Below are 17,825 nucleotides of genomic sequence, written 5' to 3'. Positions count from 1 at the left end.
AAAAGTCATTATTTATCACTAGTGATGTAAAATATCCAAACTTTTTATGATGTCACAGAAGAAATCAAATTTCAAATTTAAAAGGGATTTTAAAGCTGCATGGCTATATATAGCTTTAATAACTGTATAACGGAAATTTGTGTATTGTATACTATGCACCATTTACACTTTATAACATAAATATTGTGGTGATATCTCAACTACAATATGTGTTGGTTGTTTCTCAACAACATACAATTGTGATGGTATTACCACAGTAATAAAAGATTTTATCATATGTGAGATTATTATGATAGGGAAATTCTATGGGAGGTTTAGAATTTGGATTGGAACCGAATTTGAAGCTTAGCCCAATTTCTATCATACTCAAGGCTTGTCAAGGGTAGGGTTTCCCTATCCCACATAATGATATATGACTCTTTTATTTTCTCCCACCTTGAGCTCTTACACAGGGATTCTGTTAACATCAACAATGACATAGCAAATGCAGCAAGCAGATTTTCTAAATAACATACAAATTTACCAAGAACATATATTTAAAAAGAGCATGCGCAGGAGAAAGTATGGTATATCCTAAAGGCGTTAAATACATGAAAGGATTTCGAAAATCTTTACTGATTGTTTGTTTAAACCAATCTGCATCAATTTCCAATGAGATAATGTCAGATTCCAGCTGTGGCTATAGATCTATATTCTTCTACTGACAAAAATGTTAATTTGATAACGTCAGAACATATGTCCAATATGGCACTGAACATTTTGATCACTGAAACGTTATGTTTTAATGCACTTCCTAGTCAGGATTTAGATGATAATGTGGTCCATTGTCACTGGATGCACCTATGTGGGCCAGAGTTTTCCCACAAGGGTGTTCCACAAGGAAACATGAGGTATCTTGCAAATACAGAGGCCGGTATGTCATTGGTAGCTTTGTTAAATATGAACAAAGTATGAACAAATCAAAGTTTAAAATGCAGTGATTTTTGTATGATTTATTTCATGTGCATCTTGACCAAATTTGTATTTGTGTCCAAAAAGAATCACAGAAATGTTTAGTATTGTAACGATTTCCACCGACGGTTGTCACAGTCCGCTTCGCCACTATTTCGCTACTACTTCCCTATACTGGCGAAGCCGGACCTCGATAACCGTCGGTGGAATTTGTTACAATATCAACTACAAAAGCTTGTACAATACATGCACATCTAGTGCTTATCTTGATAAGTATTTAGTTGTAGATATATCAAGTTGATGACCCAGTATTTATAAATGTGTATGATGTACAAATATATGTAAGATATAATAAAGTAAAAACAACAGTTTCCTTTTTATGTGTAGAGCATATAAGATTGCAGTACTTTCTGGTTGATTTAAAGCTTTTCAAGGAAACATTTAATTGAAGTACTTATAAAACAAAGGAAACAGAAAGTTCTTGGAAATCCTCCTTGTTTCTTTGTTTATTTATTATAAATCCATCAATCTATTAATTAAGGAAATCTTTCAGAAGACTATATAGAATTTATTACTGTATATGTGAATTGGAAATGTTTTCTTGTCCAAATATTTCGATACAAGTAACAAATATGTAAATGTACCAGAACTGATCTCTAACACAAGATATACAGATAATCCCCATTTGCTGAAAAAATCTAATGTTGATTAAAATGATGATTAATGAAATATGTTATAGATGTGACAGTGTAGTGCTAGTCTACAGAGACTGTCTAATGAGGTACGTTGTAAATATGTAAAGTGGTCTACATTTCCTCTTCATTGCCTCTATATAAATTAAGTAAAGTCAGTTGTGAGTAATAATGAGAACATCAATCTGGAGTGGAGATCATGACCCCTTAACAATTGTGATGTCACAATCATAACGTTGGCGATAGCTGGCTGATACTGGCTTTTGATTATATAACCGCTCCATTTATTGAAAATCTATCCCATAATTTAAGAAGACTTGTAAAGTTCTGATCATGGTTGCAGATGAATATTCATAATGCACTAACATGCGTTATTCAATTTGTCTTCACTAATGTGGAGTTCATATATGGACTAATTAAGTTAAACTAAGTTCAGTCCTACTCATGCCAAAGTATATATGACACTAATTTACATTGCCTACAGAGGTCTGTTTTTGTTTTGTTACCTGAATTTTACAACAGCCTGTTCCTTTATAAATTAGGAAAATATAACATTATTTGTATTGAAATTAGGAATATATTGCTCAGTTTTTGGTCATTTTGGGAAAATTAGGGACTTTTCAGCTAGAGGAAACAGCCTGTATTCGGCTGTAGAACTGAGCAGGTAATCACTGGATGTGAACATTGTAGTAGATTATAAGCTTGCCCTCCTGAAGCGATATTGAGCCTGATGTTGGCATGGTGTCCATCGTTCATCAAATTTTCCTTTAAATGACTTTTTTCTGAAGAACAAAAAGGGACAGTGTCAATGCATTAGCTTCCTGGTAGCTCCTTGACGGATCTGGATAAAAATTGTTAAAAAAGTATCTTGACAAGCTCCAAAGTCAAGCATACATGTGCTATGTATATCAAAAAAAAACAAAAAACATTTTTCTGAAGAACCAAAAGAAGGCCTAGATTCATGATATTTGGCTGTTAGATTTCATTAAGGGACCCTGATCATGACAAAGTTTGTGAAAAAGTGATCTTGACCTACTTTTAACTTCATAGGGATCAAGGTACTGTAGGTTTTGAAATGAAATGTTGGTATTGATTATCAGAGTATAAACAACTGGTTGAAGTTCGGTGAATTGGATTTTTCAGCTGTAAATGGTAATTAGTTTTGCTTTGGGTATTTAATTTCATGCCTTCTTCCATTTTCGTGGCCTTTTTAATTCTTCAGTATTATCTATTGAGTTCTTCACAAGGTATATGTTGTATAGTACTCCATGCAAGCAAGCTACTGGCCATACAAGGTGATCATGACTAGGCCATACTTGAATAGATTAGTTAATTTACTGGTTGAAAATGTTAAATTTAAGGGTCTAAAATTGGGAGTGGTCCCCACCCCCCAAACAAATAAAAATAGGGAGGGTTGGCAAGTCTACAAGGAATATTGGCGTCTTAAGAGTAGTGAGATTTTAAAAAGATTTGACCCTCTTTGACCTGGCTTGAATAAAGGTTAAGGTCATTTCCTTCATAATTCTTTAAGGTCAAGGTAATTTCTTCCGTAACTTTGAAGCATCCCATGCATGTGATGAGTAAGTTACGAGCCATACGCCAGGACTCATTATAATTATCTTTTGGTTTTCCAGAAAGAGATATTCGAGTGTAAACAAGTCTTCAGGCCATGTACTTATGTGGCCTCAAGCCCAAATCAATGAGTAATCAGGTCTAATTTAATGTTGCCTTATATAATTAGGGCCCAAATAAATGAGTCTTAAGGTCCCAAACTAAAGAGGTCTGAGGCCCAAACAAATGAGGTATCAGGCCCCAAACCAAAAAGTCCTTAGGCCCAAAACCGATGAGTCCTCGGTCCAAAATGAATGAGTCCTAATTATAAATAAGATCCCAAACCAACAAGTCCTTATAGGCGCCAAACCAATTACTCCTCATGATCATGATCAGATCCTCTGAGTTCAAAAGGCTGTACTAATGACTTTTTAAAATGTTGTTAGGCCCGGTTCCAGTCTCCTCGTGCTCCATACTAATGAGCCCTCATTTCTACCCTAAGGTTATACATGTATTATGAATAATGAAAGTTGTGTAGTAATGAATTGATCAACATTCAAATTAACATACATCAATGTCAAGCACACTGAGATATAAGGCCCTGTGTACAGCATGCATGTGTCAGCTGGATGACCTACACTTGAGATGTCCCAGCCCACTAGTACTACAGTCTATAAATAAGGGACATTGTACTACAGTGTTGACTGAAGAGTAGAACATAAAATACCAATCTTAATCTGTACTAATTACCTGAATGGCAAGAGAAACATTATTTTGGAGATCTCTACATCCAATAACACCCTAAGCTAGTATACCCTATGGTATCATTTGGCCTCATAGATAAAGACTGTGGTCTTATTCCATCACTACCGTCTCTCAGTGTTTTTGTTACCTAAATTTTACAAAGTTCTGCATTTTCCTTTATGCATTGGGAAAATATAGCATTATTTGTATTGAAATAGGGAATATATTTCTCAGTTTTTGGTCATTTTGGGAAAATAAGGCACTTTTTAGCAAAGGGAAACAGCCTGTATCTCACCAGGCAGTAAAGCTGAGCAAAAATCACTGTCTCTGTATAAGAACTGTCTCTGTACACAGGTATTGTAAGTATTAGGACAACTAGATCGGGTCATCATGGGTGACCTGGTAGTTCCATTAGTTAGAGTGTCCGTCTAGAGTTTGGTAGTCGCAGGTTCAAATCCTGATCTGGCATTGCGTTTTTCCTCTCCAGTTACGGTGGTGCCATGACCAATCCTCGCTTCAAGTACTGGGTGTATGCCTGGCAAAGGAATATCGGAACCTAGTAATGATGTTATTTTGGGGGACAAAGAGTTATAAAAGGAGGGAAGAATGAAGTGAAATTAGATTTGGTCAATCACTGGCAACCAGGAAGCTCAATTGGCTAGAGCATCTGTTTATAGGTCGAAGGTCCCGGGTTTAAATCCTAGCCTGGCTGTGCAGTTTTCTTCTGTGATTGCATATAATGTCTACGATGTACCTCATCATACCAGTCTCTGTAGTCTGTTATAAATTACGATATATACAGGAATCCCAATTGGCTTGTATCAGGGTAGCAGGTCAAATTTACTTCTAAAGGCCAACATACAGTATGGTTACCTCCCACATTATGGTTCCAAACTTGTTTGAAGATATTAGGGGGGTATACTGGAATCACACTGTCTGTCTGTCTGTCTGTCGTCCGCAGTAACTTGTCCGGAAAAAACTCCTCCTTAATTAACAGGTGGATTTCATTGAAACTTTGCATGAATGATCAGTATCTTATGTAGTTATGCACTGGTATTTTAATTTGGGATTTCGACCCTTTTTGATGGAGTTATGCCCCTTTGTGCGAAATACTTGTTAATGTTTGTTTTTTTGTTTTTTGTTTTTAATAAAATAGTGATTAACTCATTACTGGTGGGAGACTATATTGTTTTGCATTAGTAAGCCTTTAGCTTACAGTTCTGGTTCATATAGGAGCGGGGGTATTAGTTAGCCTTTGGCTTACAGTTCTAGTTTTACCTGGTATTCTACACTTTATCAATCTAATTGGAAGACTTTAAGCTTAAGTCACTCTAGGAATCTGACCTTCAAAGATTTAAAAGTTGAGTAATTTATTTAGATCCCAGACTTCATAGCTACAGGCTAAATATAATGATCCTTCATCAGGAAACGTATTCATGAAATCGTTCTCTTGCTCAAAATCAGATTCTATACTCAAGCCCAGTCTCTTGTTTTCATTTTGTCAATGATTTGGAGGAATTTTGAAGTGACTTAAAGCCAAAATACTTAATTCAATGTTTACATTTGAATTTTTGATTATGTGACATTCTTTAAGTGAATCAGAGGAAAGTTGATATGAGCACAAAACCATGGTTGAGTATTAAGATTTTGTGTTTAAGTTAGTTTCTCTGAAAGTATAAATGCTACACCAACCAAACTTGCAATTGGACCATAGATGCATCTTAGGTAGTACATCTCAACCCATGCATCAAATGCTGGATGCGGCCTACCTTTCATGCTCCATTGACTTTGTCAGCATCTCCATCAACATTAAGTTTTGGCGTTTAAGTTAGTTTCTTTGAAAGTAAAAGTGCTACACCGACCAAACTTGGGCCATAGATGCATCGTAGGTAGTGCATCTCAACCCATGGATCAAATGCTGGATGCAGCCTACCTTTCATGGTCCATTGACTTTGTTGGTATCTCCATCAACATTAAATTTTTGCATTTAAGTTAGTTTCTCTGATATGTGCATTGATGGTCAAAGCGGGGCATAGCGCGAGACATATCAATCCAAATGGCTTGTTTTTTTCCAAACTTTGTTGTGCTCTTTCTGGAGAAGCTACTAGCCTAATATCATGACTCTAGGCCTTTTGTGACATTTAATATACCCTATAGGGTTGTTAAAAATAATCCCAGTTGATGAATGCTTTGCTGAGGACTTAACTGGTGTTATCATGAACAGTGTAAGGAACAGATGTTCCTCTTTTCATAAATATTTTTATGTTTGGAGCAAATATTTCACTTTTCATAAATATTTTATGTTTGGAGCAAATATTCCACTTTTCATAAATATTTTATGTTTATATATGTATGAAGGAAGACTTTCTGACGTACATTAACTTAAAGGGGCTGGTTGGGGAAAAAATTACAAAATAAATGGGTCTAAATGCGCTCTCTGGCCTTCCAAAAGTTATACCACGGCAATATGATGGTCGAGTTCTGCTTGCAATGTCCAGTTTTGACCACTGAAATCTCGGTGAAGCCCCGCGTAAATTTAGCGCAGATCTATTTATATATGTCACGTGGTTGTTTCGAAAGTGAGGCAGTGAAGATAACAACAATAGCACGCCGTCACGTGCCATGTCGGACTCAACTAGCGGACAAGACAGCAATACTATACGTAAATAATTGTTTTCAAAGGTCATGTATGATGCAAGTGTAGTATTCCTACCTACATGTTGTTGTTATATATAACGGTATTGATACCTCGTGCCTGTCATGACTTTTGCATGCATCTTTTTCTTTCGCCGCGATGTTTACATTTGGCCTTGTTGATGACGCGCGTGCGGTAAAATTACATCACTGATCTGGGTCAATTGAGAGTTGTAGACTGGCAGGTGCCGATTTAGGATTTCTTTAATATAATTATAATTTTTACTCTTAGGAGGGAATTTCAGCAAAATTTGTATCGGTATATTTCATAAGAAGGTATTTTAAACATGTGTATGCCATTTTAGCAAATATGACATTTTTTTTCCCAATCAGCCCCTTTAACAACCCAGGAAGTGATGAAGTTCAGGTTACAGGGTATTGTGAAATATGTTGGTAGCATCACGCTATTATTAAAAATTTCGTGTCAAAATTAGGACCACGCCCATTTAATTCACAGTTTTAAAATTTCTCTACACATGATAAAGTCGTGACTGCCTCCTACCCATTATACTTAAATCTTATATGTACAGCTATGAGATCAGTGATAATAAATATAATATAAACATAAAAGCGGTTCAAAAGCACTTCAAGATTCTAGGATAAGATTATTTAAGATAAAGCTTACAAAGGGAATAAAATATACACTGTACCGGTCAATGTGTAGACTGTATAGGTCAGAGATAACCACATACAATGTATTACGCAGTCATTGTAGGTATAGAGTTTACTAGTGTCGTATTTACTACGTAGGTGTTAAGTTTGAGTGTATGCCGTGATGATGTACACATCACCAGATGTATACATTGTTTCACTTGAGTTATATTTAGATACGAGTCATTTAACACACACCAAATAATAAGATGGATGTTACACTATGGTTACTTATATATTACCTACTGAAATGTACCTGTTGGTAAATATCTACCTGTAAAAGTGGGATAACCTATAGTCATGTCACGCTTGCTGGTTAGATATACAGTAATATACTTTAAAACTCAGCGTCATTCATAGTTGAACTTGACATTTATTACATAGACTTGTACAAGTCCCTTATACTATCTAATGCTACATTCGGTCTAGACTAGTGTTCATGAGACACCCTCAAGCTTGCAGACTGAGAGGATATATACATCACTCAACCAAGATATAGGAAAAGCTGTCTGGCTATGTATCGTACACTTGATTGACCTGTTTTGCAACAGGGAGCAATTAATATAAATTCATTTGTTGGTATGGAAGTTGGCTAAAACAAATGTGAACAGATTCAGCATTGCTATATCTAGATCTGTAACTTCATGATTCTTTCTCTGCTTTGGTACTGATTTCTAGGGGGAGGGGGGTATTTTGTTAGCCGATTCTTTTCCACGTTGATGTTTGTTTTTTTAGGGGAAAACACTATATATTGGCTTTAGCTGAATCATCCTCCAGTAAAAATTTTAGATCAGGAAAGAAAGTGACTTTTACAACTGTTTTTTACAACCTCTGGTATACGCACTGACACTATGTTGAATTTAGTGATCATTTTATCAGCATGTCATACATGTATAGACTTGTACAAGTCCACAACTAATGTGATTTGTCTATCATATACATATAGGGATTGAACAGCTACCGGGCTTCATGCAATATCGATGTTACCTATTTGCGTTCATACAGGTACACCGGCCGGCATGAAAATTAAAAAAACGCCATTTGTTCCATATAGGTATATATACAATTTTTAGGTCACCTGTTCTAATCGCTTTCCGTCCGTCGTCGTGCGTTGTGCATAAACTTTTTACATTTTCAACTTCTTCTCAAGAACCAGTGGATGGATTTTTTTCAAACTTGGTCAGAATCATCCTTGGTAGATGAGGCTACAAAATTGTAAAATTGGAATTCCTACCCAAACCCCTGGGGCCAGGGAGGGGCCCCAAAGGGAAAATTAACCAATATTTCAAAAATCTTCTTCTTCAGACTCAGAGGTACTTTGACAGTCATTTTCCCTGCATGGAAAGAAAGATCATCTGAGGCTTTACTTCCATTGTAAATTTCAGGACCCTTGAGCTATTCGTTCTCCCTTGGGGAGGGGGTAAAGTTTACTATAGTTTATATAGGGAAATAACACTTTTGGGTATATTTTATCCATTTTCTTATCACATTTTGTATATGCGTCGTCCTTTAAACGATATTGGCGGAACAGGCCTATTCAAAATTGGCGCCAATAATTAACCATAGTCATTTGAGCATTTGATTAACATTCTCCATGTTATCCGAAGCAAGGTAACGAGACTATATATCATTGAACAAGGTAAATCTATGACGTCATAAGTAAACCATGTGTCACTTCACTAACATTTCTGCTTTCATACTCAAATGAAATGCATTTCTCCTGGTAATGTTCATACAAGTATAGACTTGTACAAGTCCCTTATTTAACGTGATATGCTTGTCATGTAAACTTGAATGTAGAATTGTACAGTTGTTATATATATATATATATATGTCATGTACATATATGAATGTGAACTTGTACAGGTCCCTTAGTTATCTAATCTTAGATGTAAATGAAAGACTGTTCTTTTTTTTCCAGGGGGAAAGTATTTATGCAAATGTCCAGGAGTTAAACATCGAACCACAAGTCAAGTTTACCCTGACAGCTCCATCTCAATCACCGCCTGTTTCACCAGAAGAACCTCCTATTCCTGATGAAAAGAACTGTCCCTTTTTAAGGACACTACTCAATGTCTGGGAAATGTACCTCGACCCCATCACAAAGCGTAGCTTCTATATCAACAAGGAAACTAACGAAAAGACATGGAAACCCCCACGATATCCAAAAAAGGTAATGCATTTTTCATATTAAAATTATCAAAGCTTTTAAAATTTTGGACTTGGTACAACTCTAAAATGAAATTGTTCGGGTGATACATAAAACACAAATGAAAATTCATTTCTATGTCATTATCATCATGTATTTGTTACCAAAAAATTAACTACATAATGAAATCTTTGTAGTCTGTTTAATGTAAGTTTTGCCACATTTCGATTGAACTACGACATCTTGTATCTGTAAAACGCCAGTCAACTTTATACTGTGTAGAAGTCCGACTTTCTTTGCACATATTTTTTTTTCTCTTTCATGATAAATACGGACTTAATTTTTTAAGCAAAGAAAGAGTCAATCATGTATTCTAATCATTATTCTTGTTAATAAGATTTTTTTTTTATTCTCATATTGTTTATTTTGTGAAATTAAGTTTAAGCATTTGTAAAGATTTTAACATTATAAAGGATTATCTTAGTGTAATGAGTTCTCTTTATCTAGCAAAGACTTGTATCTTGTACTCACACTTCCCTGTAAAGAAGTTAAGTGTTCGTCAAGGAAAATGTAACATAATTCTGCATGAGTTATCAGATATATATCGGTAATTGATGTGATAGTATTAATGACATAGATGTATGTAAACAATCAATACACATTACATAAACAGGTCCGTGCTGATCTACTTTTACATCCTCAGAACATGACTAACCATTTAATGTACAGTGTATGATTACAGATCGGTCGAAATTATAGTACCGTATTCTACACAATGACCACACAGCTCTGCTAATTATAGTACCATATTCTACACAATGACCACACAGCTCCCCTAATTATAGTACCGTATTCTACAAAATGACCACACAGCTCTGCTAATTATAGTACCGTATTCTACACAATAACCACACAGCTCTGCTAATTATAGTACCGTATTCTACACAAAGACCACACACCTCTCCTAATTATAGTACCATATTCTACACAATGACCACACAGCTCTCCTAATTATAATACCGTATTCTACATAATGATCACACAGCTTAATTATGTAGTCTTGGTGTTTATAAAGATTGTTAGTGTGTTTATAAGGAACTGTGTGTGTTTATAAGGAACCGTTATATGTATTTCAAGAATATAAGTGTGTTTATTCGTTACCTCAATGTTTTTATAAAGGGCTCTAAATATAAGTAATCTTAGTGTGTTTATATGTAGTTCTTATTTATGAAATTAAAAAAAAAATCTACTTGTAAATTTTTAAGGATTTTGTCATTACCACATTTAACAGTGCAAATATTAATGTAAATTTTATATTAGCTTAATATAAGGCACTGAAAATAGAAGACTAGAACTGAAAATTGGGAGCGGGAAATAGATTACTAGGAATACGGTAATTGGATAGGGCACTCAGGATATGGGACAGGATACAGGGTCCAGAGAATATGATACTACAATAAGGTATAGAGATTAGGGGGCTAGCTATATAGGGTGACAGGCATATAAGATACAGGGATAGGGTTACTGAGTGTAGGGTAGGAATAATGGTGTACTGGGAATACGGTAAAGAGTATAAGGTACTGGGAAACATATAGAATGTCAGCACTTCTGATGTGCATAAAATAGATCAGTTTGATATAGATTCAAAAATTTCTAATTTCATTTCCAACTCCTGCAAAATTAAATTTGTCTTGATATTTTATCATTACAATGAATATCTTTGACGTGGAGATAAGTATGATGAACATGGTACTGGTCTTTATCTTTGTGGTAAATAGCTGTTGGTGTATAACAGTGTTACCAGCTGGTTTAATATATATATGGAACACGTTGGAGATATGTAATGTATTAAAGGTAGATAGTCCCAGCGCTCTGTGTTGTATTTACAATGAAGAAGAGTTCCAAATTGCTTGGCATTTTCCTGACTTAGAGTTGCTTGTTCATGCACTTACTGCATGAAAGGATATATGAATGAAATATATATTTAGTAAAAGTTTCACAAAAAGGTCACGGCTCCACCATAAGGATTCAGTTCCAAGACATCTGGATTTGCTAATAAAGCAGGTTTCTTATCCACAGTGTTATCGGTCGTGATACTGTGTATTGGTTTAATTTCCTAGTGCTAACATTTTGACGTTGTCCCATTCAGAACTAGTTTGCAGGGATTGAATTTTGCGCAGCATGGCTAGGTAAAATAATCACCCTCACGAGGACATTTGTGTATTTGATGAGTAAGGGGATCAAGTATGCTATAGTGAAATTCAATCCCTTGCTAATATTACCAATTATACAGTATTTGTTGACGGTAATAATTTCTGTAACATTACTCAGAATCATTTCAAAATGTTCTTAAGTTTTCTTAAGAAGCATGCAACCTATAATTGGTTTATATTATTTATATAGAGAAACTAGCATAAAATTGACAGATATTGGTAAAAACAACTTTTCAAGGCTGGTATGTAAGTAGAGAAAAGAGGGACTATATATCTGCCTTCTCATGCTGTGTCTGGTCAACTGGGGAAAATGCTCATTGCCCAAAATGTATTACTTCATTGTTTGAAAACCTGCCTCATTTAGAAAGTATAAGATTCCATGGAAGCTGTACATGACTCAGGGTTTAATTTCTTTATTCTCATACTCTGTATGAGCTTTTAACAAGACATATGATATTAGGATTACTTACTCAGGTAATTGTGTAGACCGTAAGAACGTTTACCTGTATCAGGTATACAAAACATAAAATATAATCCTGTTTATTTTTGATAAGCATATAAAAGTGTCTACCTGTAACAGGTGTATAAAACATTAAAAACAATCTGTGTAATTTAAATGAGAATAACAAAGATAACCTGTACTAGGAAAACAAAATGTTAGATTATCTTTTGAATGTGTATATGTACATGTGTATAAACTGTATATCTAAGATAAGAGTGACGTACATTACTTTGTTATAGTGTAGGAGTGTGTGTATTAACGGTATATCTAAGATGAGAGTTACATTATAGTCTAGGAGTGTGTGTATTAACGGTATATCTAAGATGAGAGTTACATTACTTTGTTATAGTCTAGGAGTGTGTGTATTAACGGTATATCTAAGATGGGAGTTACATTACTTTGTTATAGTCTAGGAGTGTGTGTATTAACGGTATATCTAAGATGAGAGTTACATTACTTTGTTATAGTGTAGGAGTGTGTGTAATAACGGTATATCTACGATGAGAGTTACATCACTTTGTTATAGTCTAGGAGTGTGTGTAATAACGGTATATCTAAGATGAGAGTTACATTACTTTGTTATAGTCTAGGAGTGTGTGTATTAACGGTATATCTAAGATGAAAGTTACATTATTTTGTTATAGTCTAGGTGTGTGTGTATTAACGGTATGTCTAAGATGAAAGTTACATTACTTTGTTATAGTGTAGGAGTGTGTGTATTAACGGTATATCTACGATGGGAGTTACATTACTGTGTTATAGTCTAGGAGTGTGTGTAATAACGGTGTATCTAAGATGAAAGTTACATTACTTTGTTATAGTCTAGGTGTGTGTGTATTAACGGTATATCTAAGATGAGAGTTACATTACTTTGTTATAGTCTAGGAGTGTGTGTAATAACGGTGTATCTAAGATGAAAGTTACATTACTTTGTTATAGTCTAGGAGTGTGTGTATTAACGGTTTATCTAAGATGAGAGTTACATTACTTTGTTATAGTCTAGGTGTGTGTGTAATAAGGGTATATCTAAGATGGGAGTTACATTACTTCGTTATAGTGTAGGAGTGTGTGTATTAACGGTATATCTAAGATGAGAGTTATATTACTTTGTTATAGTCTAGGTGTGTGTGTATTAACGGTATATCTAAGATGGGAGTTACATTACTTTGTTATAGTGTAGGAGTGTGTGTGTATTAACGGTATATCTAAGATGGGAGTTACATCACTTTAATATAGTCTAGGAGTGTGTGTAATAACGGTATATCTAAGATGAGAGTTACATTACTATGTTATAGTCTAGGAGTGTGTGTAATAATGGTATATCTAAGATGAGAGTTACATTACTTTGTTATAGTGTAGGAGTGTGTGTAATAACGGTATATCTAAGATCAGAGTTACATTACTATGTTATAGTCTAGGAGTGTGTGTAATAATGGTATATCTAAGATGAGAGTTACATTACTTTGTTATAGTCTAGGAGTGTGCGAGACACTGCCTCATCTCACTACAATTCGGTATGTACTCGTTTTGTACCTGTCATTATATATATTTATTCCAGCATCAAATGCTTGCTGCATGACGCTCTATTATAATATGTATTTAACATGTAATCTCACATATGCTTGTCAGCTCATGTCAATCAAGGGAAAGTGAGCTTATGCCATGGCTTGGCATCTGCCCATTCCTCTGTGGTCAAGCGTCTAACTTAAATGACTTCTTCTAATGACCTGTAAAGCTTAGAGTAATGCCATTCGGCCTTTAACTTGGTAGAAGTGGAAAGACCTGATATGTTCAAATCAAACACCTTAGCCCACTGTTTTAAAAACATTAAAATCGATTTGACCTCAACTTTATCTGAAGGCTACAGATATGAGATATCTTTACCTACAACATTAAATAACAGGTGAACAAGTCAGGTCCATTGGGTATTGATTCTTAATCAGTAGCATGCTAATTTGAAAAGCTTGTTCAAAGGATAAATTTGACTTGCCCAAGGTCAGCAGGATCAAATTTGTTCAATTCTTTGAATGACTTCTTCAAAATTACAAAATATGTATAAGACCATGATATTTTGCCTATGCAGATATAATGGGCATTCATTGTTCAAATACCATTGACCCACTTTCAAGGACACTGGAGTCAAGTGTGTGAAAATGTTTGAATAGGCTTCTTCTGCATATCGGAGTGACCTGGGTCATGATGTTATATGTACTATTACTATTATTATATACTATTATAATAATATTATAATAATATTATAATATTAGTATATTATTATATTGTGGACAACCTAAACTTGTCCACACTGTTGGAATTACTTCTTTGCCCCATATTATTATATACTAATATACTATTATTATATACTAGTCCAATGCTGTATCCTCGCTTGCAGATATGATGACTAGCTTGCACAGATCCCCCTAACAGAGAGAGGACATTATGACCCATTGTTAAAGTCTGGTAATTTGTTGTTCAGGATTGGTGTTTTATAGATTCTCTGATGTTTTTTCATGCAGCCTTGTGTGTTTTTAATGAGTCTATAATGTTTATAACATGCCGTCTGGCATTATTTTGATGAAGTCTGATGTTTTTAAAAAACAAAATCTGATGTTTCATAGATACGGTCTGGTCTGCTGATTCATTTATTCATTTCAGTGGGTGTTTTTTTTGTGATCTTTTGTTTTCTTGATGGCATCTGGTGATTTGTTGATGCAGACTGGTATTGGGTTATTGCATGTTTCCACCATTTATTTCATTGTTTATTTATTACTTTCAAAGGAGTGTATGCTGCGCCTGGCTGCTTTCTCATAAACTTTACAGAGTGATACAGTCCCAATGTGATTCATCCATGTAACATTTCCATCTTTTCATCCATTAACTCATTCACCCCTGACATTTCATAATGAACTATACCAACCTTTGAATTGGAAGAGTTCAAATGTGTCTTCAGGGGTGAATGAGTTAAGATACAATAATGCATCCGAGGGATTTTAAGTGTGTCTATTGGCGATGGACATGTGTATGTTGTTCCACATTGCAGTATTCTTGTTTTAAATAGGAATTCCTTATTTAGCTCATTCAACCCTGAATACACATTTGAACTCTTCCAATTCAAAGGTTGGAATAGTTCAATATGAAAAATCAGGGGTGAATGAGTTAAGCATGAACTAACCCATATAGCATCCTTGTGCATGGTTTATTGAATCAAATGACCTTGACTTGAATGGTAAGACATTTTATATATATATATATATACTTTGCAATGGTACCAAGTATGAGCATGTCACACACGGGGTAAGCTGGATTAATTGACCTTTGCTTTTTTTGTCCATACAAATGTAATACATTTTTACAACAATGAATCAATGCAATAATGACAATACATGATAATTAAAAAAGTTTGTGAATGCTACTTAGGATATACAGTCTTAGAATCTGCATACCATATAGACAATGTGTCCATAAAATATTGATTTCTTTTATTTACCTACTGAAATTTATCATTGACCAAATTTTGACCAAAAAGTATTCTTGATTAGATTTCATTAAATTGCTGAATAAGTGTCTGCTCCATATCTCGTGTAATTTTCAACAGATTCACTTCAAACTTCCTTGGGATGGTAACATAAGCAGCACGAGAGCTCAGAGTTTTTTTTTAAATTACTATTAGCCATTATCTGACTCTAAAGAGTTATGGCCCTTTATTGAACTGCCGAAATGGTGTCCGCTCAATATCTCAAGTAATTTCATACGGATAATATTCAAACTTCATACTCATAGGAAGGTTATGTTAACAACCACGAGAGCTCGGACAAGTTTGATAACCACCGTTACTGACTGCAATTTACTGAGTTATGCCCCCTGAATCAGTGGGGAGTGAGTGTATAATCACAATTATCTGACCTTAATTAATAGACTTAGTCTCCTTGGTTTCATTAAAGCAATACTATATGCATGCAAAGATGCTTATCTACCAGGTATTGTTGAATTATTTCTCCTTGAACATCAATAACTCACAAATATTTCATTTGTTTAAACAATACAAACAGCTTCTCATTCAACCTGTGACGGGCGTATTATGTTCTGCTTTGCAGTAACCTTGTTGGTATATAGATTCTAACAAAATTCTACTTTTCAAGACAAACTACATGTATTAACCCCAGTCTTCGGAAACAGTTTACCTCTGAGGGATAATCAACAGTTATTTCCTTTCTGCGCATATCTTTAACTCATTATTTAGACATACAAAATCCACACGGCAAATAAAGTTGATTATCGCTAACGTTTTCAAACCTTACGGCCATCTTCAAGTGATTGCTTTTTATGTCTTGGTTAAAACATTGTGACATAAATATACAATCCATAGAATAAGGGGAGGTTATAACGTTATCAGGATAAGGGGAGATAACAATATTGTAGTTATTACGGGTGTAGCGACACTAAATTATTTACTGTTCAGTACTGGTTTGAAAAGTTTTACAAACAATACCTCATTGCATGTTATATATAATTTACAATATTATGATGTCAATACAACTATGTAATATTTAGATATTGTCATGTTTTCACAAAGAAAGTGTTGAACTCATTCACCCCTGAAATTTCATAATGGCCTATTCCAACCTTTGAATTGGAAGAGTTCAAATGTGTCTTCAGGGGTGAATGAGTTAAGATATCATGTCAGTTATTAATTAGCATGTAAATTCTTCTAAAATGTATCTTTGTATGATACATGGCTTTTAAAATAAATAACATTTATTTGATAAATAATTCATGCATGGTACATATAAACAAAAAAGGTTGGCAACCTAGAGGGATAAGAAACCATTCCTAATGTTGATGGAAATTGTACTGTCTGATATCCATGCAGGGATTAGAAAATGAGCCATATCTGTTGATAAAAAAAAAATCCTAACTTTTGCTCTGTATCCTTCCATTGCAATGCATTGAGAAGGCGTATGTTGCCTCAAGTTCCTTTTGGCCAATTCTAATCAAACTGGATGTAAATAATCTTCCCATGGTCCTGAAGAAATAGTGTTCTATGTTTTAGTTTATTTGAAATCTAAAGATTAGGTAAGACAGTTTAACTTCTCTTCAAGCTAAATCAGGTTCAGTTTTAATTATCGTCAATCCATCTTTGATGAGTAGTATTAATATTGCTTTTAACCTTTAAAATACTGACGTCTGCACTATCATCTAAATCGGGAGATACTTCTGACTAATTCTCCTGTTCCAACAGGCCAATTTTAACCAAAATTGTTACAAATATTCCCTAATTGCCCTGCATGACAATTGGATGAAAATTTTCGACTTCTTTGAAGACATGCCATGCTTATTTATTCAAACTATGTACAAATAACCTTTTTATACAAAACCAGTACTGTTATTGTAATTGTTTGATCGATCAGAATTGCATGATGGCAAACATAATATTACATTAGAAATGATACATTCAACTTTTTAGGTCACCTGAGACAAAGTCTCAAGTGACCTATTGCGATCGCCTTTTGTCCGTCGTTTGCAGGGACCTTCCATGGACAAAGGTCAACAAAAACAGTTAACGGTTTAGTCCTAAGTCCCCAGGGGCCTGAGGGGCGGGGCCAAAAAGGGTCAAATTGACTAAAATTTCAAAAATCTTCTTCTCCAAAACCCCTGAACCAATTTCAATGAAATTTTGC

At 34.6% G+C, this 17,825-nt stretch overlaps 1 protein-coding gene across 8 annotated transcripts in view; it reads left to right on the top strand.

The window, feature by feature from the left end:
• Window positions 1–17,825, top strand: part of LOC110465009 (rho GTPase-activating protein 15-like) — a 58,774-nt gene that overhangs the window by 1,067 nt on the left and 39,882 nt on the right. For 6 of the 8 annotated variants that reach the window (XM_021520553.1, XM_021520559.1, XM_021520558.1 and 3 more), the window contains exons 2-3: window positions 9,205–9,456; window positions 13,620–13,661. In XM_021520553.1, coding sequence (XP_021376228.1) covers window positions 9,205–9,456; window positions 13,620–13,661 — 294 coding nt within the window. The remainder of the gene's footprint in view (window positions 1–9,204; window positions 9,457–13,619; window positions 13,662–17,825) is intronic. The other 2 variants (XM_021520557.1, XM_021520556.1) reach the window with 1 other exon arrangement.

This window comes from Mizuhopecten yessoensis, unplaced genomic scaffold, assembly GCF_002113885.1.
Source record: "Mizuhopecten yessoensis strain PY_sf001 unplaced genomic scaffold, ASM211388v2 scaffold11047, whole genome shotgun sequence".
Lineage (NCBI taxonomy): Eukaryota > Metazoa > Mollusca > Bivalvia > Pectinida > Pectinidae > Mizuhopecten > Mizuhopecten yessoensis.
This window is presented reverse-complemented; position numbering and strand designations above follow the sequence as displayed.